The sequence below is a fragment of the Mus caroli genome, unplaced genomic scaffold (genome assembly GCF_978045245.1).
Source record: "Mus caroli unplaced genomic scaffold, Mus_caroli_1 scaffold_8, whole genome shotgun sequence".
NCBI lineage: Eukaryota > Metazoa > Chordata > Mammalia > Rodentia > Muridae > Mus > Mus caroli.
The window spans coordinates 103,269,726-103,292,561 of NW_028227263.1; the positions used below are offsets into that span (position 1 = coordinate 103,269,726).

Below are 22,836 nucleotides of genomic sequence, written 5' to 3' on the forward strand. Positions count from 1 at the left end.
TACAAATATACTTTACAATTTTTTATTAGTGTCACAGTGGTTTTAATAGGATAATGAAACTGTGTTTTGAGGTGAGTGCTACCTCGGCCCAGCACACCTGCCTTGTCATGGCTCTGTGGTCTAGGGCCTGACACCCACAGTGTACCTGGGGGCGGGGGAGCGGCGTTTGTCCTAAGTCCTCCTCAGCCCCGGCCGCCTGACGCCCTGGCATGTGGAGTCGCTCTGAAAAGGACTTTGGATTTTAACCTGCTGCTGAGCCCTATATTGCTGAAGTGGAGAAGGTGGTGCGCACCTGATGAGCCACTATGTCAAGCGGCAGCTCTGGTCCTGGCACTGGGGTGGAGCCGACCCTGTTGTCACAGCCGCTTTTGTCACTGCTGCCGCCACCTTGGCCTTTTTCTCAGGCTAGAAAACTCAAACAAGGGTGGCAGAGCACCCCGGGCCTTAGCGGGAAAAATATGACTACTCTGAAAATATGGCTACTCTGGTCGGGGCACTTAGAGGCTCAGGGCAAATGTGAACCCGGACCTCTCCTGAGTTCGCTGTAAAGTGGCCTGCCTTTTGGCGGCTTTTTGTACCACTATAGCTCAGGGAAACTGTGTGTCTCAGGGCTCCACCCCACAGCAGCCAGCAGCTAGCTGGGCCTACGTGGGCCAACGATCGGCTGGGATGAGAAAAATGACTTTATAATAATTTTTTTTTTTTTTTGGCTAAAGAATTGTTTTGAGCACAGCTAATATTTAATTACCAATGAATATAATTAATAACAATTATAAAAGCTTTCTTTATTTTTTGTAAAACCTTTTGTAGTAAACTAAAACCCTAAGTAATAAAACGATATTGTCTCTGAATCTTTTGGGAGAGAGCAAGGATTTAAAGTAAACTTCCCTTGAGAAGCATTAGTTAATAAAACATTTTCCACTTAGGAAACAATATACATTGAAAGATTAAAACTCTTGGCTTCTTGTATAGAAGCAGAAATTATAAAAATTTCTTACATAATGTAGACCAATATTTAGCCATATTAGGAGCAAAATATTTTAGTTATTACAAACTCACTAGAAGCAAAACCTTTATAATCATTAAGATGCAAAGGAGAGAGAAAAAGAAACAAGCCTTCAGATCTATACTAATTATATAAAAGGTAGGCAAACCAGATTGTAATGCCTTGATAAATTTTACGGTCTGATTGACTCTTTATAAACTAAGAATTTGAACTTTATTAAAACAGCATCTGGCTAGATCTGTAAAGAATTATTAAGTTTCTTTTTGCAACATTAACTTTGGGAAAGTAAAACCCAATCTCAAAACAATTTATTACTTATAGAATTACTATTAGAAGTATTACTATCATATTACAAAGTTTAGCTGCCAATTAATACCTATGAATACATGTAAGCTTTAATGCTTTAATAAAAAGGCATTGTTTTAAATCTTATCTTAAATTCTACTTTCTAGGATAGGAACCACATTAATTATTATCTCAACTAGAAATGTCCTTAGAGACGCAGCCTCTTGACTTGCCTTATGCCACGTGTTGGAAGGACTCTAAACTTGAGTTGTCAATTTTAAGGCTAACCACCTGTAGCAATGTAAAATTTATTAATCTAAACCAACAAATTATGAGCTGATTGTGAAAACACGTAGAGCACATTACCAATTAAAAAAAAAACAAAAACAAATGAAGCAGTTACATTTAGACCAAACAGAGAATATTAATTTTTCTAGCTACAATCATAGAATAAAAAGCACTTTATCATTTACTAAATGCAATAATCACGAATGTAGAGAAACTTCTAAGAAAAAACCATATGTCAGCTTTTTTACCCAGAAACTAAGAGGCTGTAGACTCTCCTTCTTTCCTATAATGAACAGTTTTTCTAGCAGGGGCGCTCCTGCCATGTGTCTGTTTCCTGATTGAAGCACTTAGCAGCTCTCGGCTTTGCAGATAAAGTTTTCTTGCCATCTTTATTATCCAACATAAAACATAGAACATTCATTCATACAGACTGGACACGGACATACATGAATTGAATACATGAACGGACTGGTGCACCAGACATTAGACAAAGACACAAAAAGGGCAGAGCACTTCTGCTGTAAGGCCCAGAGAGAACAAAGCAGGGCACTCCTGAATTTTCTCTCTGCTTTTGGGGACATTTTCCTCCCGCATGATGTAGTTTTTAACTGCGGCCATCTGCCTGATTATTAATTTCCTTTTAATAAACCCTTTCTTTTCTCATGCCTAAAAATGTAGCTTCTGGGAGCTACGGCTAACTGCCTGTTAAGTTCCTAGCTCCTTATAAGCTTCACTGCTGAACCTAAGTGAATAAGTGCTCAGGTTAAATGCTGTTTCAACTTAGCCCATACCGACCTTCTCCGGTATGAATTTCCTTTAATTATTTTCTTCTTCTGTGGAGCTCCAAATCAGCAGTGCTTGTTCCAAATGTCCTCTGCCATTTCTCAGTCCTGCGTGGGCACCAGATCTGTTGTGTCCGACCAGCGGCTCATATGTCTGGGTTCTGTTCTGGAAAGGCATCTTGGAATCTGGAAGAGAAGAGGGAGCTAGGCGGATGAGAGAAAGACGAAGCTAAGACAAAATTCTGATCAAAGCTCAATTTTACTAATTCATGCACCAAGTTATGAAGGAGGAGAAAGGGGCTAATTCCCGCCAAATAATCCTGGGGTACAGTAGCAGGGTGACCACGTGTATGGCTCCAGAACAGCTAGTTGGCAGGCAGCGGCAGTGGGAGTGGTAGGATGATAGGGCTGCAAGTTCCGCCCCTATGCTCTCTAACACTGAAGCCTGAGCAAACACGTTTCAGACTGGGGAGGGGAGGTTACATATTAGTCAATGCCTTTTTATTGGGGAATTGAGTCCATTGATGTTAAGAGAAATTAAAGAAAAGTAATTGTTGCTTCCTGTTATTTTTGTTGTTAAAGTTGGGATTCTGTTCTTGCTGCTGTCTTCTTTTGGTTTGTTGAAGAATTACTCTCTTGCTTTTTCTAGGGTGTAGTTTCCATTCTTGTATTGGTGTTTTCCCTTTATTATCCTTTGAAGGGCTGGATTCGTGGAAAGATATTGTGTGAATTTGGTTTTTATCATGGAATACTTTGGCTTCTCCATCTATGGTAATTGAGAGTTTTGCTGGGTATAGTAGCCTGGGTTAGCATTTGTGTTCTCTTAGGGTCTGTATAACATCTGTCCAGGATCTTCTGGCTTTCATACTTTCTAGAGAGTTTCTGGTGTAATTCTAATAGGCCTACCTTTATATATTACCTGACCTTCTTCCCTTACTGCTTTTAATATTCTATCCTTATTTAGTGCATTTGTTGTTCTGATTATTATGTGTCAGGAGGAATTTGCTTTCTGGTCCAGTCTATTTGGAGTTCTGTAGGCTTCTTGTATGTTCAAGGGCATCTCTTTTTTTAGGTTTGGCAAGTTTTCTTGTATAATTTTGTTGAAGATATTTGCTGGCCCTTTAAGTTGAAAATCTTCATTCTCATCTACTCCTATTATCCTTAGGTTTGGTCTTCTCATTGTGTCCTGGATTTCCTGGATGTTTTGAGATAGGATCTTTTTGCATTTTTGCATTTTCTTTGATTGTTGTGCCCATGAATCTACTATGGCACCTGAGATTCTCTCTTCCATCTTTTGTATTCTGTTGCTCACATTTATGGTTCCTGATTTCTTTCCTAGAGTTTCTATCTCCAGAGTTGTGTCACTTTGGGTTTTCTTTATTGTTTCTACTTCCCTTTTCAGGTCTTGGATGGTTTTGTTCAATTCCATCACCTGTTTGGTTGTGTTTTCCTGTACTTATTTAAGGGACTTTTGTGTTTCCTCTTAAAGGACTTCTACCTTCTTTAAGTGAGTTATTAATGCCCTCTTAAAGTCCTCTACCAGCATCATGAGATATGATTTTAAATCTGAATCTTGCTTTTTGGTGTGTTGGGGTATCCAGGACTGGCTGAGGTGGGAGTTCTGGGTTCTGATGATGGTGAGCAGTCTTGGTTTCTCTTAGTAAGATTCTTACATTTGCCTTTTGCCATCTGGTAATCTCTGGCATTAGTTGTTATAGTTGTCTCTGGCTGGAGCTTGTTCCTCCTGTGATTCTGTTACCCTCTGTCAGTAGTCCTGGGAGTCCAGCTCTCTCCTGAATCTCAGCGGTCAGAGCATTCTCTGCAGGTAAGCTCTTCTCTTGCAGGGAAGCTGCACAGAGGTCTGGCATTCAGACCGGCCTCCTGGCTGAAGATGAAGACCCAAAACAGGGCCTGTCCCAGATGTGTTGCCTCTCCAGTCTGCGAGCTTACCTGCACAGACTGGACTCCAAGGGACCTGAGACTCAAGATGGCTCCCTCACCAGCTCTGGGAGTCAGAGCCCTCTTAGGCGGCTAACTCTTCTCTGGTGGGGAAGGTGCTCAGATGTCTGGAGCCCAGAATGGGGCCTGTCCCAGAAGCTGTGTCACTTCTGCAGTCCACACACTCATCTGAGCAGACTGGTCTCTGAGGGACCTGGGATACAAGATGGTTCCCTCACCTGCTCTGGATGTTAGAGTCCTCCCAGGCTGCCACCTCTCCTCTGGCGGGGAAGGTGCTCTTATGTCTGGAGCCCAGAACAGGGCCTGTCCCAGAAGCTGTGTCGCTTCTGCAGTCAGCTCGTTCACCCTTCTGTGGAAAGCCTTTTGGTGTACTGCTTGGCAGGAGTATGACATTGGCTAAGGACAAAGAAGTGGGCTTCAGACAGGAATCTGACATTGGCCTAGGACAAGGAAGTAAGCTTAGACAGGAATCTGACATTAGGGCAAGACTTTACCATGTGATAGGGAAGTAGGATAAGGCAGGAATTTTAGTCTTAGGGTGGAACTAGGCCTCCAACAAGATTTTTGGGCTTGGCTGAGGAAGTGGGCTCAAGTATTTCGGTCATTATGATGAGCCCTTTTTAACAACTATCAGGAGTAATCACAGGGCTTCGCTTGCTGGTTTGTAAGTTGTTTCTTATCGTACTGCTGTTTTGTTCCTTATTGCATTGCTTTCCCAAAATACTTGCATGTAATTAAAGTGGTATAAAAAGTGGGTTGGAAAATAAAAATTTGCCTTCAGTCTCATAATTGACTGGGGTCATGCTACAATGTTGTCTAACTGTCTTTTTTTCTTTTTAATCCTCACTCCTCTGCTGGAGAACCTGTTGACTGACTGACCGGGCTTGGTCAGATGATGCCTCAATGTTGGAGCTCCAGTAAGTGGGATACAGTGATGGACACCACGGCAATTGGAAACATGTGCAAAGGAAAGTAAAGAAGATTTGGGACAGTGGTGAATAAACCTTGTAGAAGGACAAGGGACAAGGTAAAGGCAAAATGTGTTTGGTGAAGAAACCTTGTAGAAGAACAAGGGACAAGGTAAAGGTAAAATGTGTTTGGTGAAGAAACCTTGTAGAAGAACACAGTAAAGGTAAAATGTGTTTTGTGTATGTGTTTAGAGCTATGTGAAAATCTAGAGAAGCAAAGGTAATTCTCATAGGTGCTTTTTACCCTGACTAGAGATAGTTTATACCTGAGACATGAGAGAATGGGATTGAGAAAAGCAGTCCTCTCCCACTATCTGGGGATGATTTGGTGAAAGAGAAGGGAAATGAAGATAAGCTGTTTCAGAGCTCTCCTAGAGGAGGAATGCTTGGTTCTTGGTCTCTTAAGAAGGATATCTGTGTCCCTTTGGGACTTCTAGTTCTCTTTCTTCTCTGTCTATTGTCTGTCCTTGGCGAGCCAATCCATCCATGTCCGTCAAAAAAATGTGAAGTCTGTTTTCATTTTGTGGTTTGATTGATTATTTGTTGTTCTGTGTTTCATGTTCAAAAGAAAAACCAGTTAAAACTTTATCTTCTGGTTGTTCAGCCCTTGATGTAGTTTTAACTCATTTCAAAAAGAAAAAAAAGAAAAAAAGAAAAAAAGAAAAAAAAAAGAAAAACAAACAAACAAACAAACAAACAGTATCATTTGGTCTTTGGAGCCCTACACCTGTAGTTAGGAGTCCAGCACAGCTGGAGAAGCCCTGCCAGGACCTTCTCTGAAAGCCACTCTTAAAGGGACAAGGCACTTTTCAAGTTCTATGGTAAGGGAACTGATGGCCTTTTCTCCTACAAAAACCTCTGTGACTGTGATTATTGGGTTCAACAGGTAACAAGGAGCTCCTTTCTTGAAATTACAGCTAGAAAAATTAAGAATTTTGTTTGGTTTAAATAAGTAAATGTATGCAGCTATTTCATTTTTGTTTCTGAATGGTTTTAAAAGTATAAATATGTTCTACATGTCTGAAGGGGGAGATGTCAAAGACTATCCCGTGAGAAAGCGAGCCCTTCACAAACTCCCTGACAGGCCAATGTCCTCGTGCTAGGAGCTGGTTATAAATCCCTCCACTCTATTCCCTTCCTGGCACCTGAGGCTGCAAAAGCTGAATTATAGTCCCCTGTTCCCTATCTCTTCCTGAACTCCCATGCCATCCAAGGGCATTAGTTACATCTGAGCCCAGCCTGACACCCCAAGGCTGTCAAGGAGAATCTATATTCCAGAGATAAGATGCAGAGTGCCAGCCTAAGCCTGACTTCAGCACCCATGTTAGCAGATGTCCATTTCTTTGTTCTTTGTAAAATTCCCCCTCGATGCCTCGCCTATTCGCCATGATGTATGCTCTAAAAACAAGGCACCTCAGCCTAATAAACGAGACCTTGACAACTTTCCTTGGTCTCCTGCTTCTCCTTCTCTTCCAATCCCATTTCCTTCCAGGTTTGCAGTCTCACTCGAACCCACGAATAACTGAATCCTGCAGGATGGGATAATTATAGATTATTGGCTTACAAGTTATAGGTGATGATTAAATTTTGTAACATTGGTAACAGAAAGTTGGCTTAAAACTGGCAACTCTGGTTTGGAGTAATTCAGAACTACAACACATGGCATGAGACAACCCAAGGAGACAGGTCTCTAAAGATACACCTAAATTGGGCAATATTTTATGTAATTCTTATCCTAGAAACCAGGTTTATAAAAGATGGGATAAATTCCTAAAGGGCAGTGTCTCTTTGAGGTATTAGAGACTGCACCTTCTTGTATTTGTGTGCAGGAAAGGGCAGCCAAGCTTTGTAGCATGGAGGTGATTCACTTGGTGTTTTTTGGAGAGACTGGATTGTTGGAAGTTGAGTTTTGCTTTCCAAAGTTCTGGCTGGCATGCTCTGTCTAGGCCGCCATCTCAGAATGACCCAGGCTTGCTAACTGCAGTTCAAAAGTAGGGAGACACTTAAAACTTGTAACGTAAAAGTAGTGCTTTTGGTGTTGATTTTTAAAGAGAATGGATTGTTTACACTCTTAAATTAGGTTTTGCTTCCCAAAATTGTGGCTGTGCTCTGGTGTTACAAGAGAAACTTAAAAATGTTAAACTGCTAGTGTTCCATTCTCTGCAGTTTGCTGTTCGAGCACAGGCTCAGGATTCTGACTCGTACATATTTATAACTGAGAAAAAATCTGGCAGGTGGAGATTGTTGCAGGGTTTGCAAAAGGTTAATGAGACTATGGAACTTGTAGGGGCATTGTAATCTGGCCTGACTACTCCATATAGAATTATTATGGATTTGGAGGATTGTTCTTTATTCCTTTCTACCCTAATGATTGTAAAGGGTTTGCTTTTAGTCACTCTGTAATTTTAAAGAGCCCATGAAGGTATAGCATTGGAAATTTTTGCCTCAAAGAATAGCTAATAGTCTTACATTATGTAAATAATTTTTGTCGCTTCTTCAATACAAGAAGTTAGGACTTTGAATCTTCCAGTGTATATTATTGACTATATGGATATTTTATTAGCTGATCCTTCAGAGGAAGTTTTACTGCAAACTTTTGTTCTTATACAACAAGCTTACAAATTTTGGAGTAGTTGTTGCTCCAAAAAAGATTCAAAGGCAAATTCTTTTTCAATATTTGGAAAACAAGTTATATCCTAAGCAAATTGTGGCACAGAAAATTCTAGTAAGAAAGGATAATTTACTTACTCTAAATGATTTTCAAAGGTTGTTGGGAGATAATAATTGCCTAAAACCTCATCTTAAGCTTACTACAGGAGAACTTAAACCTCTGTTTGATACCCTCAAGGGGATGCAAATCCTAATTCCCCTAGACAGTTAACAGATGAGGGACGAATAGCTTTACAGAAAGTAGAGGAAGCTATTAGCCAATAACATACATTCTATAGACTATGATCAATTGTTGAGTACTTGCATTTTTGCTATAACTCATGCGCCATTGCAGCCCTTTGGCAAAAGGGACCATTAATGTGGATTCATCTTTGTTTGTCTCCAAAGAAAGTCTTAACACCTTATTATGAAGCTGTTGCTGTGTTAATACAGACTTGTAGGATGGAGTCACAGATATATTTTGGGAAAGAACCCGATGAAATATTTATCCCTTATTCCAAACAGCAATTAAATTGGTCATTGCAAAATACTGATATTTGGCCTATTGCATGTACAAATTTTTTAGGGAAAATTAATAACCATTATCCAAAAGACAAATTGTTACAATTTGCCTCTACACATGCTTTTGTATTCCCTGTAAAATTATGCATGCAGCCCATTGACAACCCACTTACTGTTTTATTTACAGATGGGTCATCTAATGGGAAGGCAGCATATGTGATTGGATCACATGTTCATTCTCTTGAATTTCCCTCTACTTCAGCACAAATAATTGAACTAGCTGCCGAGTTCTGCTGCTTGCAGGAATTAGAACATAACCCACTTGTACTATTACATTGTCACTGGCTTTCTGTTTTCTAAACTCTTTCACTACCTAAGCTTGGCTATCCTGGGTCTTGCTCTGTAGATTGGCCTTGAATGCAGAGATCACTATGCCTGTCTCCTGGGATTAAAGGTGTGTACCACCATGTCTGGATCTAAATTTAGCTGGGTAGGATCTTGCCCCAAGCTCCCACTCCCTTAATCTGTTATCTCCTAGAACACAGGATTTCACTTCCTGGTACCCCTTTAAGACTCAAACCATATATTTGATATTTTTCCTTTCTAAGCTTGTTATGCTTGTTCAAACTATTCTTCATAAGACTTAACCAGAGAACAAAGTCTCTGCTGATGTTTTTGGAAATGTCCTTTTTCAATTCAATTAATCTGATCCTCTTCACCTTAGCCTCAGGCAGACTTTTCAGACATGAGCAAAAAGTAGCCACATTCTTCATCAAAATAACACAAAAGCAGTCTTCATGCCACATTCTAAAATTCTTCTCCTTTGAAATCTCTTGGGCCAGGTCAACACAGTTCAAATTACTCCCAGCAACTAAGTCTTCCATATTCCTACTAGGATGACCCATTAAGCCCCATTTAAAGCATTCCACTGCTTTCCAAATCTAAAGTCCCAAAATCCACATTCTTTCAAATAAAAGCATGGTCAGGCCTATCTCAGCAATGCCCCAGTCCCTGATACCAACTTCTGTATTAGTCAGGGTTCTCTAGAGTCACAGAACATATGGATAGTTTCTATATAGTAAAGGAATTTATTGATGACTTACAGTCTCCAGTCCAATTCCCAAAAATGGTTCAGTAGTAGCTGTGAATGGAAGTCCAAGTATCTAGCAGATGCTCAGTCCCACAGGGCAAGCAGACGAAAGAGGGAGAGCCCGACTCCCTTCTTCCAATGTCCTTATATGGTGTCCAGCAGAAGGTGTAGCACAGGTTAAAGGTGTGTGACACCACACCTTTAATCCCAGATGGCCTTGAACTCAGAGATCTCCCTGTCTTAATCTTCTGGAATCTATAGCCACTATGCCTCAAGATCTCCACACTAAGATCCAGGTCAGAAACTTCTATCACCCAGCCTCTAGATTAGGGTCACTGGTGACCCTGCCAATTCTGGATTGTAGTTCGTTCCAAATATAGCCAAGTTGACAACCAGGAATAGCCACTACATGTGGCATCCCTGACTTGGTCTGAGCCTTTTGTCTGTATTTGTCTCAACCCGATCCCCTTAGCCAACAGTACATGTCCACCTGTCCCTTGCTGGTCTACTTTGGAAGTCCTGACCTTAGCTCAGGGAACGCTGATTGGTTACTGCACTCCAGTAGGACAGAGACTGTCAGACCTTGAACTCATTTGTTGCAGAGTGGATTTAATTGAGAACAGGGGACAATGTGACACTTAGGCGTTTTTTTGCCATAGGTGCTGAGGTGGAGCAGCAGCAGGTCATTGGTGACATTGGCCCCAGGAGGTATGGTTTGGAGAATCAGGAGGCTCATGTTGAAGCCAGGATGAGGGAATCTTTTGCTGACCAATCTTTTCTGAGCAGAGGGTTCATCTTGGAATAGCTTGGTTTTGTCCAGCCAAACATTATACTGGCTGGTGGGGAAGGGAAGGAGATGGAGCAGGTGAGAGGAGGCAATGGGGAGATTGGGTAAAGTAAATGGGAAAGGGTGGGGGAAGAGGGAGGGAGGAGGGAAGATAGAGTCAGGGATAGAAACACACACAGACAGAAAGATACACAAACACACACACACAGAGAGAAACAGAGACAGAAAAACAGAGAGACAGAAAGGCACATACATACATACATACATACATACATACATACATACATACATACATACAGAGGCAGAGAGACAGAAGGGACAGACAGGAACATAAGAGAAGGGAAGAGGGGGCAGGGAGGAGGGGTAGGCCGGAGAGCTGCTCAGATGCAGCTAGAACAGGGCTGAACTTCCCCAGCAGGTAAGGCCTTACCTGCAGCCCAAGATCTGAGCTCTCCCCACTCGTCCCCCAGCATCCAGGTCTCTCTGTACTCAGTTACCTGACCCAGTTCGAGTTCTGACCAGCCCTTCTCTGTGTGTCCTCAGAATGGACATTAGGTCCTAAAGGCAGAGCTGCTCAGAGGAGAGTGAGGACTTCTCTCACCTTCAGGAAAAGCACATTCTACCCTGAGCAGCCTTTATGTGTGGTCCCTACTATTTTTCGTATTGATAAAAGAGAACTCATGAGACAGACCCAGACAGGTGTGGGCAGAGTCCCAAGGGAGAGATATACAGTGACAGATGGCCACGAAGACAGTAAGATGTGAATATAGACAGGAGAAAGACGGACAATAAGACAGAAAAGAAAGGAACAGGACTCTGGAACCCAAGTCTGGATGCAAGAGTAAAGAGAGACCCAGGAAGTCATGGATAGACTTTCAGCCAGTCCCATCTCCGTGCCCTTCAGTACCCCAGCCTAACGTGTAGTGATGATCTCTGCCTGCCAATCTGCTTTCCTGTCTCCACCTTTATTCAAATGTCATAGCAATGGGCAGCTGTGAGAACTCACTTGGGGTCCAACAGGACACTCCCACATATATATTTGTTGTAGTGGTACATAGCCACTTGCCAGGGTTGGGAATTCTTCTCCCATTTAAATCCTCCAACCACCCAAGACTGGACAGGAGGTGCAGCATCTGCAACAGGAGCAATGGGGGAGGGGAGAGTTGGCACATGTAGGGAGATGCACTTTTGGGGGACAGAGTTAAGCAGGGCTGGGATAAGGGCATATGGGCACAGGTTCTGGAGAAGCGACCCACTATGGCTGTTCGTGGATAGGGAGATCTATGTTGTGTGGAGAAAAATAACTCTAAATCAGGAATCAGATATAGTGTCAGGCCAATTTATAGTTTGGGTCTATGGGACAGGTGGGCAATGAGAGAGAGAGAGACAGAGACAGAGAGACAGAGAGAGACAGACAGACAGTCAGAGAGAGAGAATTCCAGTTCATTTTTAGTCCAATGTGAATCCTCTGATTTGTAATTTAGTCTCCAAGGCTTGAGAAGAAGTCAGGGCCTTGGCTAGGTTTTGGGAATTCTGGAAAGGGTGAGGACTCAGGTACTGGATTTGAATGAATAAAGGAATCCAGAAAGGGAGCTTGGGGTTGATTTGAGGCTTCTTTGATTGGGCATGAAGTGGCAGCTGGGATGCAGAGAATGAGGGTTTCCAGAGCAAAGGGACAGGGTCAAGGCTAGAGTATGGGCTCCTGTTAGGGTCTGTGGTAGAAATGACATCTAAGAGGTGTCGGGCCCTCTAGGTAAGAAGTTTGAGATGAGACAAGCAGTGAGAGAAAGAAATTCTGGGGCCATGTGAGGAAAAGGCTCTGCCTCCTGTGGAGGTGGACAAATGATCTGCAAGAGGCTCCAGGTTCTCTTGGAGGCAGCCTCTGGAAGGAATGAAAAGGAGTTACAGCAAGTCAGGCCACTCTGAGGTAGAGAGGAAGACACACTGAAGTGAGGTACTAGGGTTAGGCATTGCGGTCTTTGGGGTGTCCTGCACAGAGTGGGAAATAGTGCTATCCTGTGGGGCTCCAGTAAGATGGGATAGGAGCCTGTGGCACAGGGAGTGAGGAATGAGTGGAAGCACAGCCAAGGCACAACATTTGGAAACAGAGGAAAGTTAACAAACCATGCATAGCTGCACTTCTCTGTTATCTCACTACACAACAGGCTGAGGCAGAGGGATTGCCATGGATAAAGACAAGCCTGGGCTACATCATGAGACACTAAGAACTTATTCCCAAGAGCAGGGCTGAAGATGGATTGGTTGCTACAGGACTGGCTGTGTAAGCGTTAGGACCTGAACCTCCCAGAACACAGGTAAAAAGTCAGGTGTGATGCTGTGAGCCTCTTACCCCAGAGATGGGGAGGTAGGAACAGGAGGATTTCCCTGTGCTTGCTGCATAGTCATCATAGCCTAAGTGGAACTCTTCATTCAGTGAGAGATGCTGCCAATGTTGTGAGTGATTAATGAAGATATTTCTTCTCCACATCTGAGGTCTGCCACCTGATTCCTCTTCCAAAAACCAGACTAAACCCAAAAGCCACTGAAAAGTGACCTGGGCATTCTCTGCACACAAGAAAGGGAGTGGGAACCCATCTGACCTTACAAGCCAGTTTGTGAAGTGAATGTTTTGGTAGAAACTGTGCAATTAGAGAAGGTGGGGGAGCAGTTGTCAGGATGCGGAGAACACAGATGAAGGCTGGCAGCTGCTGGACAGCCAGTGGCACTAGTGTGGGATTTAGACAATTCCTGATTAAAGGGTTGGGCTATGAGGCTTTAGGAAAAACAGTGAACTTGAAGGACATCTGAGGTCCTAAGATTTGTAAGAGGTTGACTTCCTTAGAAAGACTGGAGAAGGCCAGAGATGGCCAGGTGTCTAAGGAAGAGGAGAAAGTTCTGGAAAGTGGGAAGGAACAGGAGCCTGTACTCAGTGCAAGAACTGTGAGGGACCTGGCAGTGTGCATGGCAGAGAAGGAGGAGCAGGTGGAGGGAGAGGTGAAAGGGAAGGCCAGAGCTTAAGGAAGCAGGAGAGTCAGGGCTGTGACCCCTCCTATTCCCTCATCTCACCAATCCCTCCTAGGGACAGGGCAAGGAACAGGATCAGGAACCACATGGGAACTGATGTCCAGGAGCTGCAGGGAGTGAGCTTGGAGTCTTTGAGGCTCCTAAAGGAAACTTTAAAAACCCTCATTCCTCCCACAGCCCCTCCCCTGCCATGTTGGCAGATGGATGCTGACCAAAGCTCTTCCCTTGTGACAGAGGTGGACTCCATGCACTACCCCTCCCTTCTGTGGTAAGGGAGGGCCTCGTTGCACCTGCTGTATAGTAGGCTGCAGGTCACCCTGTTTACCTTCTCAAGGATGAGGTTGGATGGGGAAGGACCTGCTGTTTCTGGAGCTGTTAATGTCCCATGTACCATAGCCAGATGGCAAGTTCAGGGGCAATGGTGAGTTGGGTTGAATGGAGGATGGAGGAGCGAGTAACCCTCAACCCCCATTCCTAAGGAAGGTCCTGTACCTTTAGACCAAGATTATCCCAGGAAAGTTAAAGATACAACGGATTATTTGCACAAGTGATAGCCTAGAGGGCTGTAAGCTCTCTGCAGATACAAATCCTTTCTTGGAGAATGCCAAAATGCTTCCTTTTTGGACTTGGTACTCTGGATCACTGATTTTACTGTTTTTATTGGAAGTTTGGGAGCTGGGTATAGTGGTGCACTCCTTCAATACCAGCACTTTGAAACCAGAGACAGGTGGATCTTTGTGATTTTAGGCTGTAGTATTTTGTGATGTACACCATCCTAGTCAACATCGTGACTTTCAAGACAGCCAGGGTAGTATATTGAGCTTTTTCAAAACAAACCAATGAAATAAAATAAAATAAAATAAAATAAAATAAAATAAAATAAAATAAATAGAAGTTATGATGCAGATTACCATGGCCTGATCACTCTTTTATTCAAAAGTATGAAAATTCAGGCTATTCCAGGGGAGTGCCACCCACCCTGAACAGAGGTGGGGTCACAATGTCCTTTCTCTTCCTCATTTCCTAGATCCTGAGCTACATTTTGAGGTGAGCGAGCCTGGGCCATGTGAGACCCTTTCTTAAGAAACAGCAACCAGAAAATGTCCTCCCCTCCAGGAGCCTCATTAAGGGTTCAGCTTGGCAGCTGCGTATTTTGGTGCACACCTTTGATCCCAGAACTTGGGCATTAGGGGCTGGTGGATCTTGGTGAGGTCCAGGTTAGACTGTGCACATAGTGTATTCAGGCCAGTGAAACAACACAGGGAGACTTTGTCTCAAATTTTAAAACATCAAGAAGTTTCATGGTTCTGGTACAGAGAAGGGGAAATACCCAGCCTTTGACACCTACTTACTGTTGCAGGTTTCAGACCCATCCCCTCTCGTTGAGCATCTAGACTATTTCAGCTCTCATGGCAGTTGGCACATTTGACCTGAGTGCATGCGTGTGTGCCCTGTAAGCTCCAAGAAGGCCAGGCTAGCCCTAATCCAGGGTAAGTGAGGACCTGGTGATCAATTGGAAACCAAGTTCTCTTCTGAGTCCTAGGCTTCTGTGTCCAAGCTTTTCTGAAATCTACACTGTTCTTTGCTCTAAAGCATGATAGAGGAAGCACACATTCATCCACTTGTGAGTTCATTCAATGTGCCTTATCTTTAATATATGTCTTCAAGCATACATAATCATGCTGGAGTTTGAGATAGGTGTACTGCACCGGAAGAGTCCAGTGCATGAGAATGGAAAGAGTTGAAGTGTTGCTGGAGATGAGCTTCAAACAGCATCCACAGGGAAGTGGTTGTAGATGAAAGGGGGAAATGGAAATGAGGAAGAGGATGAAGGTTTGTATGCATTGAGAGAGGGGAGAAATGATCCAGGTCCCAGAATTTCTCTCCCTCCCCTGCTGTCTTGCTCTGTTTTGGGAGGAGGACTGAAATTTTGTCCTACGTGGCTGGTCCGCCATGTTCATCTTCCTGGTAAATTTGTTGTTGTTCAGTGTAATGGATGTGTGATTACCTATGTGCATGGAGCATACACTGGATTCATTTGCCTCTGGATTGACTGCAGGGGGCATAAGTGTACCACTGTTGAAAAAAATCACTGGCCAGTGAATATATAGACTGGGGGTTCCTTCCATTGGGTACTAGAGGTAACTGTTTGGGTGGCATACTGGCACTCTTTCACGATTCTCTCTGAGGGTCTAGTTTGGGCTCACAGTAGGGACATCATTGTTGGATCACTCTATGAGTGGCAGTAGAGTTATTTTTGAATTTCTAGGTAATGATTTTGTAAATGGGAGTGGAGGTGATGTTTTTTCCTTTATATCTATTTTTTGTGAGAGGAGGAGGGGGTTTCTGAAGTCAGAACCCAGTGCCTTACACAAACACTTCACAGGGTCTCACCCACTGAGCCAAAACCCCAGAAGAACCTCATTGGAGACTCTAGGTAGGTGCTGTATCTCTGAACCATTTCTTGTCCCTCACTGTGGGATGGATTCTAGACAGCTACATTCCCTTCCTCTGATTTGTTTGTGTCAGGTCTATGTAGCCCAGGCTGGCCTCCAGCTCAATGTGTATCTGTGGATAACCATGATTTTCTGATCCTCCTCCCAAGTGCAGGGATCACAGGCATGTGCTGCAGACTCAGCTCAGCACAGTTCTGAGGATGAAATGCAGGATGCTTACAGCTAGGCAAATATTCTGCCAACTAAGACACCACACCAAGACCCCTCTACTGCCTTTACCTTGTATGTGGAGACAGATAAGATCTGTGTGTCTCTAAACTGCTCAGGCAGGACACTCCTCTCCAGCTGCTTGAGAATGTATGTTGGTCTCCTCATGGTGTGAGAGGAAGGAGAGAGAGAGTTAGAGTTAGAGTTAGAGTTAGAGTTAGAGTTAGAGTTAGAGTTAGAGTTAGAGTTAGAGTTAGAGTTAGAGTTAGAGTTAGAGTTAGAGTTAGAGTTAGAGTTAGAGTTAGAGTTAGAGTTAGAGTTAATTAGAGTTAGAGTTAGAGTTAGAGTTAGAGTTAGAGTTAGAGTTAGAGTTAGAGTTAGAGTTAGAGTTAGAGTTAGAGTTAGAGACAGAGAGAGGGGCGGAAGGAGGGAGGGGGAGGGAGGAAGGGAGGTAGGGAGAGAGAGAGAGAGAGAGAGAGAGATTGGAATTCCTAATGACTGTAGTTATCTTCCTACCTTTCCTCCCCAGTTCATATTCACATGGGCAATGGCTTCATATTTCTGGCCCTGGCACTGTGTCATTCTCCTGCATACTATGTTCCTTTCCTTTTGACCACTCTGCTACTGCCCTAACAAGATAGACTTCATCTTCAGTTTCATTAGCATTGGCATCAGTAAGTTTTGGCTGGGACAAGGGTGACTGGGGATCCTTCACTCAATCCCAGAGCCTCCTCTTACTCAGAGTTGTGGCTAGATTTCCAGTTCTGTCTAGCCTTCTGTCCTTCTCTGACCCTTCTCAAGAAGTTCTCTGATACTCTCAACTGTGGCTAAGTCCCTCTAAACAGACCGTGGTTTGTGGTCCTGCAGCAGCAGCAGCATTGTGGCCCTTTTTCCAAGATGGGTAATTCTCTGCCCCACAGGACATGGTTCTAAGTCACACTTTATCCTTTGGTCCAGCCCTACCAAAGAAATCCCCTCTAATGGCCTCTGGGAGTGGAGACACTGCAACCTACCTAGCCTTTGGGGCAGTCCCTGCCCTTTGTGGACAGACTCTTCACCAGGGAGTCTACATTTTATTAACATAACACTCCAGCCCAACTCAAGGAACCCAGGTAGGCAGTCTGATTTCGCAGTGTCTGACTGTTTATCATCTCTTCGGCTTCCAGTATAGGGTCAGGGCTAGCTGGAGTCTCCCATTCTGATCTCTCTAGTCTTATCCTCCATGATCTGAACATTTTCTTTGCCAGAGGAGACTCAAGTGGCATCCCTGAGTTGGTCTGAGCCTTTTGTCTGCATTTGTCTCAACCCCATGTCCTTAACCAACAATACATGATAGACACCTGTCCCTTGCTAATCTACTTTGGAAGTCCTGACCTTAGCTGAGGGAACCTTGGTTGGGTACTGCACTCCAGTAGTACAGAGAATTTCAGACCTTAAACTCATTTGCTTTATGGTGAATTTTATTGAGAACATGGGACAATGTGACACTCAGGCATTTTTCAGCATAGTATCTTTTATCCAGGAGTTGAACTTAATAAGGTTGGTGTAGATGGCTGGTACACCAGGTTTACCGCATGGGTCAGGGCCATTTGATGTGGTTCCTTGGAGAACACCATCACAAATCAGTGGGCCTCCAGAGTCACCCTAAAGAAGGACAGGGACAGGAGTAAGGCAGGGCCTGGCAGATGGATTCTTGTAGACAACCTGGAACTGATTCCCAAGGGGATTAATACAGGGACTCTAAAAGTAGCTCTTGTTTGAGGGAAACAAGCTCTTGGGTGGCCATCTCCTCCAGGGACATGGGGTTGTGGTGAGGGGTGGATTGGACCATCCCCTAAGACAAGTCACAGTGAAGAAATAGTACCAGCTACAGGATCCTCCCCTCCCAGGGCACATCACTTCCATAGCGAAGGATGCAAAGAGCCTGCCTAGTCAGGGTGTTGAAGTGGGAACCAAGAACCTCAGTTCCCTCTTTCAAACCCTTCACCTCACTTCAGACCGGGGCTGTCTCACCACACATGTATCTTTGCCTCCACCCATCTCTCCTGCACACAGCATGACATATAAGGCAAGGACTGGCAGTTGGATACTACTAGACAACCTGGAACTGACTCCCAAGGGGATTTTTTACAAGGACTCTAAGAGGTAGCTCTATCAGTAGGTGAGGGAATCCAGTCTCTTCCAGGGACATTGGGTTGTGGTAAGTGGCGGATCTGACAGTCCCCTAAGACAAATCACAGTGAAGAAATAGTACCAGCTACAGGATCCTCCCCTCCCAGGGCGCATTCCTTCCATAGGGAAGGATGCAAAGAGCCTGCCTAGTCAGGGTGTTGAAGTGGGAACCAAGAAACTCAGTTCCCTCTTTCAGCCTTTCACCTCACTGCAGAAAGGGCCTGTCTCACCACACATGTGTCTTTGCCTCCACCCATCTCTCCTGCACACAGCATGACATCTGTGACTTTCTGTAGGTAGACTTTGGCACAGTTCTCATTGGGCAGGAGTGTGATGAACACACACTGAAGATCATCTGGCTTTTGCACTGTGGATCAGGAAGAAAGTGGGTGGTGAGCAGGGCCCAGTTGAGTGTTCTCTGCCCCTCATCCACACCCAGCATTGTTGCTTGGACCAGACTCACATTTCGTGGGTGTAATGCTGCCCCAGCCTGAGGCTAGGCATGTGCTCCCCAGCTTGGGTTCCTTTGTGGGCAGATTTATGGGCTTCACAGCATCTGTGATGTCCGCAGGCTTGCTGAGACGGAGCAGCATCAGGTCATTGCTGAAGTCAGCCCCAGGAGGTATCTCTTGGAGTGTCAGGAGGCTCATGTTGAAGCCAGGGTGAAGGAAGCTTTTGCTGACCATTCGGTGCTGAGCAGAGGGTTCCTCTTGGAATAACTTGTTTTTGCCCAGCCAAACCTCATACTCGCTGGGGGGCAGGGAGGGAGATGGAGCAAGTAAGAGGAGGCAATGGGGAGATTGCGTAGAATAAATAGGAAGGCGTGGTGGAGGAGGGAGGGAGGAAGGAAGAGAGAGTCAGGGACAGAAACACACACAGACAGAAAGATACACACACACACACACACACACACACACACACACACTCAAAGAAACAGATATAGAAAAAGAAACAGAAATTGAAAGGCACATACATACACAAACATACATACATACAAACAAACATACATACATACATACATACATACATACATACATACATATAGAGTCAGAGAAACAGAAAGAGATAAAGACAGGAACAGAAGACAAGGGAAGTTGGGGCAGGGAGGACAGGCAGGCCTGAGAACTGCTCAGGTGTTCTTCTACTGCAGGTAAGGCCTGGCCTGCTGCCCAAGGTCAGAACTCTCTCGACTCATCCTTCATCATCCAGCTCTCTCTGTACTCAGTTACCTCACCCAGCTCCAGTTCTGACCAGCCCTTCTCTGTGAGTCCTCAGAGTGGACAGAAGGTCCTAAAGGCAGAGCTGCTCTGAGGAGAGTGAGGACTTCTCTCACAGCCTACCCTCAGGGACAGGATGTTCTATCCTGAGAGGCCCTGTAGGCCTGGTCCCCACTATTGTCAGCAGTGGTAAAAGAGAACACATGAGACCCAGACCCAGACAGGTGTGGGCAGAGCCCCAAAGGAGAGACACACAGTAAGAGATGGCCACAAAACCAGTAAGATGTGAATACAACAGGAGACAGACTGACAATAAGTCAGAAAAGAAAGAAACAGGACTCTGAACACAAACCAAGATGCAGGAGGAAAGAGAGTCCAGGAGGTTATGGGTAGACTTTCAGCCAGTCCCACCCCACTGTGCTTCAGTACCCCAGCCAGGCCTGGTGTCATATTCTTTGGCTGCCAATCTGCTTTTCTGTCTCCACCCTTACTCACTCGACATAGCAGTGGGCAGCCGTGAGAACCCAGTTGGCATCCAACAGGACACCCCCGCAAATGTGTTCTTTGTGGTAGTACACAGCCACCTGCCAGGGTTGGGAATTCTTCTCACAGTTAAATCCTCCAACAACCCGAGACTGGACAGGAGGTGCAGCATCTGCAAGATGAGCAATGTGGGAGGGTAGAGTCGGCACATGTAGGGACATCTACCATTGGCGGGACACAGCTAAGCCGGGCTGGCATCTGGGGACATGGCCAGGGGATCTGGGTAGGGACCAATATATGGCTGGTCCTGGATAGGGAGATAGATGTATGCTGTAGGTAACAGAAATAACTCTTGATCAGGAATTGGGTACAGCGTATGGTCATTTTATAGTTTTGGGTTAAGGTATGGTAGGGAAGCAAGAGAGAGAGAGAGAGAGAGAGAGAGAGAGAGAGAGAGAGAGAGAGAGAGAGAGAGAGAGAGAGAGAGAGAGAGAGCTTTCCAGTTTATTCTTAGTCCAATGAGAATGATATCCTCTGATATGGAATTTAGAGTCTTCAAGGTTTATAAAGAAGTCACAGCCTTGGTTGGGTTTTAAGAATTCTGGAAAGGTGAGGTTTTAAAAACACTAGATATGAATGAATAAATTAATCTAGGATAGCGAGCTTGGGGTTGATTTTGGGTTTCTTGGATTGGGCATGAAGAGGCAGCTGGAATGAAGAGATTGAAGAATTTCCAGGCAAAAGAGCAGGGTCAAGGCTAGGGCGTGGCCTCATTTTAGGTTCTATGGAGGAGATGACACCTAAGAGGTGTGGGGTTCCCTAAGAAAGGAGTTTGAGACAGGACAAGCAGTGAGAGAAGGAAATTCTGGGGGTCTGTGACAGACAGGCTCTAGTTCCTGTGGAGGTGGAGCAAATGATCTTGGTATTTGAGAGGCTCAGGGTTCTCTTGGACACAGCCTCTGGACAGACATGGAGACACAGTTAGATCAAGTCAGGCCACTGTGAGGCAGATTGGAGGACATAGCTGATGTGAGATACTAGCGTTAAGCATTGGGGTTGTTGGGGTGTACTTCACAGAGTGGGAACTAGAGCTGTGCAATGGGGCTCTGATGAGATAGGACAGGGGGCTGCAGCACAGGGAGGGAGGCATGATGGCAAAGTGCAGACCAAGGCATAGCATTTGGAAACAGAGGAAAGTTTAGCAAACCATGCATAGCTGCACTTCTCTGTAACCCCAGTACACAGCAGGCTGAGGCAGAGGGATTGCCATGGATAAAGACAAGCCTGGGCTCCTTCATGAGACACTAACTCAGAACTTATTCCCAAGACCTGGGCAGGAGATGGCTTGGTTGCTACAGGATTGGCCATGTAAGCTTTAGGACCTGACCTGAACCCTCCAGAACAGAGGTAAAAAGTCAGGTGTGATGCTGTGCGCCTCTTACCCCAGAGCTGGGGAGGTAGGAACAGGAGGATTTCCCTGTGCTTGCTGCATAGTCATCATAGCCTAAGTGGAACTCTCCATTCAGTGAGAGATGCTGCCAATGTTGTGAGTGATTAATGAAGATATTTCTTCTCCACATCTGAGGTCTGCCACCTGATTCCTCTTCCAAAAACCAGACTAAACCTAAAAGCCAGTGAGAAGTGACACGGGCATTCTCTCCACACAAGACAGGGAGGGGGAACCCATCTGACCTTACAAGACAGTTTGTGAAGTGAATGTTTTGGTAGAAATTGCACATCTAGAGAAGATGGGGGAGCAATTGTCCTGAAGGCTGTCAGTTGCTGGATAGACAGTAGCACTAGTGTGAGATTTAGGCAATTCCTTATTAAGAGGTTGGGCTATGAGGCTTTAGGAAAAACAATGAACTCAGAGACATCTGAGGTCCTAAGTTTGGTAAGAGGTTGGGTTCCCTAGAAAGACTGGAGAAGCACAGAGATGGTCAGGTGTCTAAGGAAGAGAAGAAAGCTCTGGAAAGTGGGAGTGGACAGGGGTCTTTCCTGGGAGCAAGGACTGTGAGGGACCTGGCAGTGAGCAGGGCAGAGAAGGAGGAGCCGGTGGTGCTCATGATGTAGCTGGGGTATGGGGAGAGGGGGAAAGGGATGGCCAGGGCCAAAGCAGCAGGAGAGTCAGGGCTGTGACCCATCCCATTCCCTCATCTCACCAATCCCTCCTAGGGACAGGGCAAGGAACAGGATCAGGAACCACATGGTAACAGGTGTCCAGGAGTTTCAGGCAGTGAACTTGGAGCTGTTGAGTCTCCTCAGGAGATTTTAAATACTCTCATTTTCTCCATAGTCCCTCCCCTGTCCTGTTGCCACCCAGATGCTGACTAAGCCCTGCCCTTGCTGACAGAGGTGGACTCCCTGCTTGCACCCTCCTGGCTGTGATATGGGAGGGCCTCATTGCACCTGCTGTACAGTAGGCCCTAAGTCACCCTGGATACCTTCCCAGGGATGAGATTGGGTTGGGTAGTGCCTGTTGTTCCTGGAGCTGTTCGAGTTTCAGGGCAAGGTCAGGGGCAATGGTGAGTTGGTGTTAAAGGAGGATGGAGGCGCAAGCGACTCCCAACCCCCAGTACTCAGGAAGTTCCTGGACCTCATGTCCAAGATTATCCCAAGAAAGTAGCAGTTAGAACAAATTTTTTCACCAGTGCTATCCAAGACACCTCCAAGTTCCCCATAGATACAAATACTAGTTTTGAGAATGTCAAAATACCAGCCTTTCTAGACTTGGAACTCTGGATCACTGATTTTATTGTTCCTATCAGAAGTTTGGGAGCTGGGTATAGTGGTGCAAATCTTCATTACCAGCAAGTTGAAGCTAGAGCCAGGTGGATCTGTGTGATTTTAGGCTCTAGTATTCTGTGATGTAGACCATCCTAGTCTACATAGTGCCTTTCAGGACAGCCAGGGTAATATAAAGAGTTTTTTCAAAACAAAC

General features: G+C 44.9%; 1 protein-coding gene and 1 pseudogene across 1 annotated transcript; both read right to left on the bottom strand.

Annotated features, from left to right (window-relative positions):
- LOC110298260 (epidermal growth factor-binding protein type B-like) overlaps positions 1-13,448 on the bottom strand; it is a 42,659-nt pseudogene extending 29,211 nt beyond the window's left edge.
- A 4,063-nt stretch (positions 13,449-17,511) lies between these two features.
- LOC110298251 (kallikrein 1-related peptidase b26) lies at positions 17,512-22,116 on the bottom strand. Its single transcript, XM_021167383.2, has 5 exons — positions 22,058-22,116; positions 19,908-20,067; positions 18,659-18,945; positions 18,426-18,562; positions 17,512-17,667 (listed from the first exon to the last, which is right to left on the bottom strand). The coding sequence occupies exons 1-5, from the start codon at positions 22,101-22,103 to the stop codon at positions 17,512-17,514; spliced, it is 786 nt and encodes a 261-aa protein (XP_021023042.1). The 5' UTR covers positions 22,104-22,116.
- Positions 22,117-22,836: the final 720 nt, after the last annotated feature.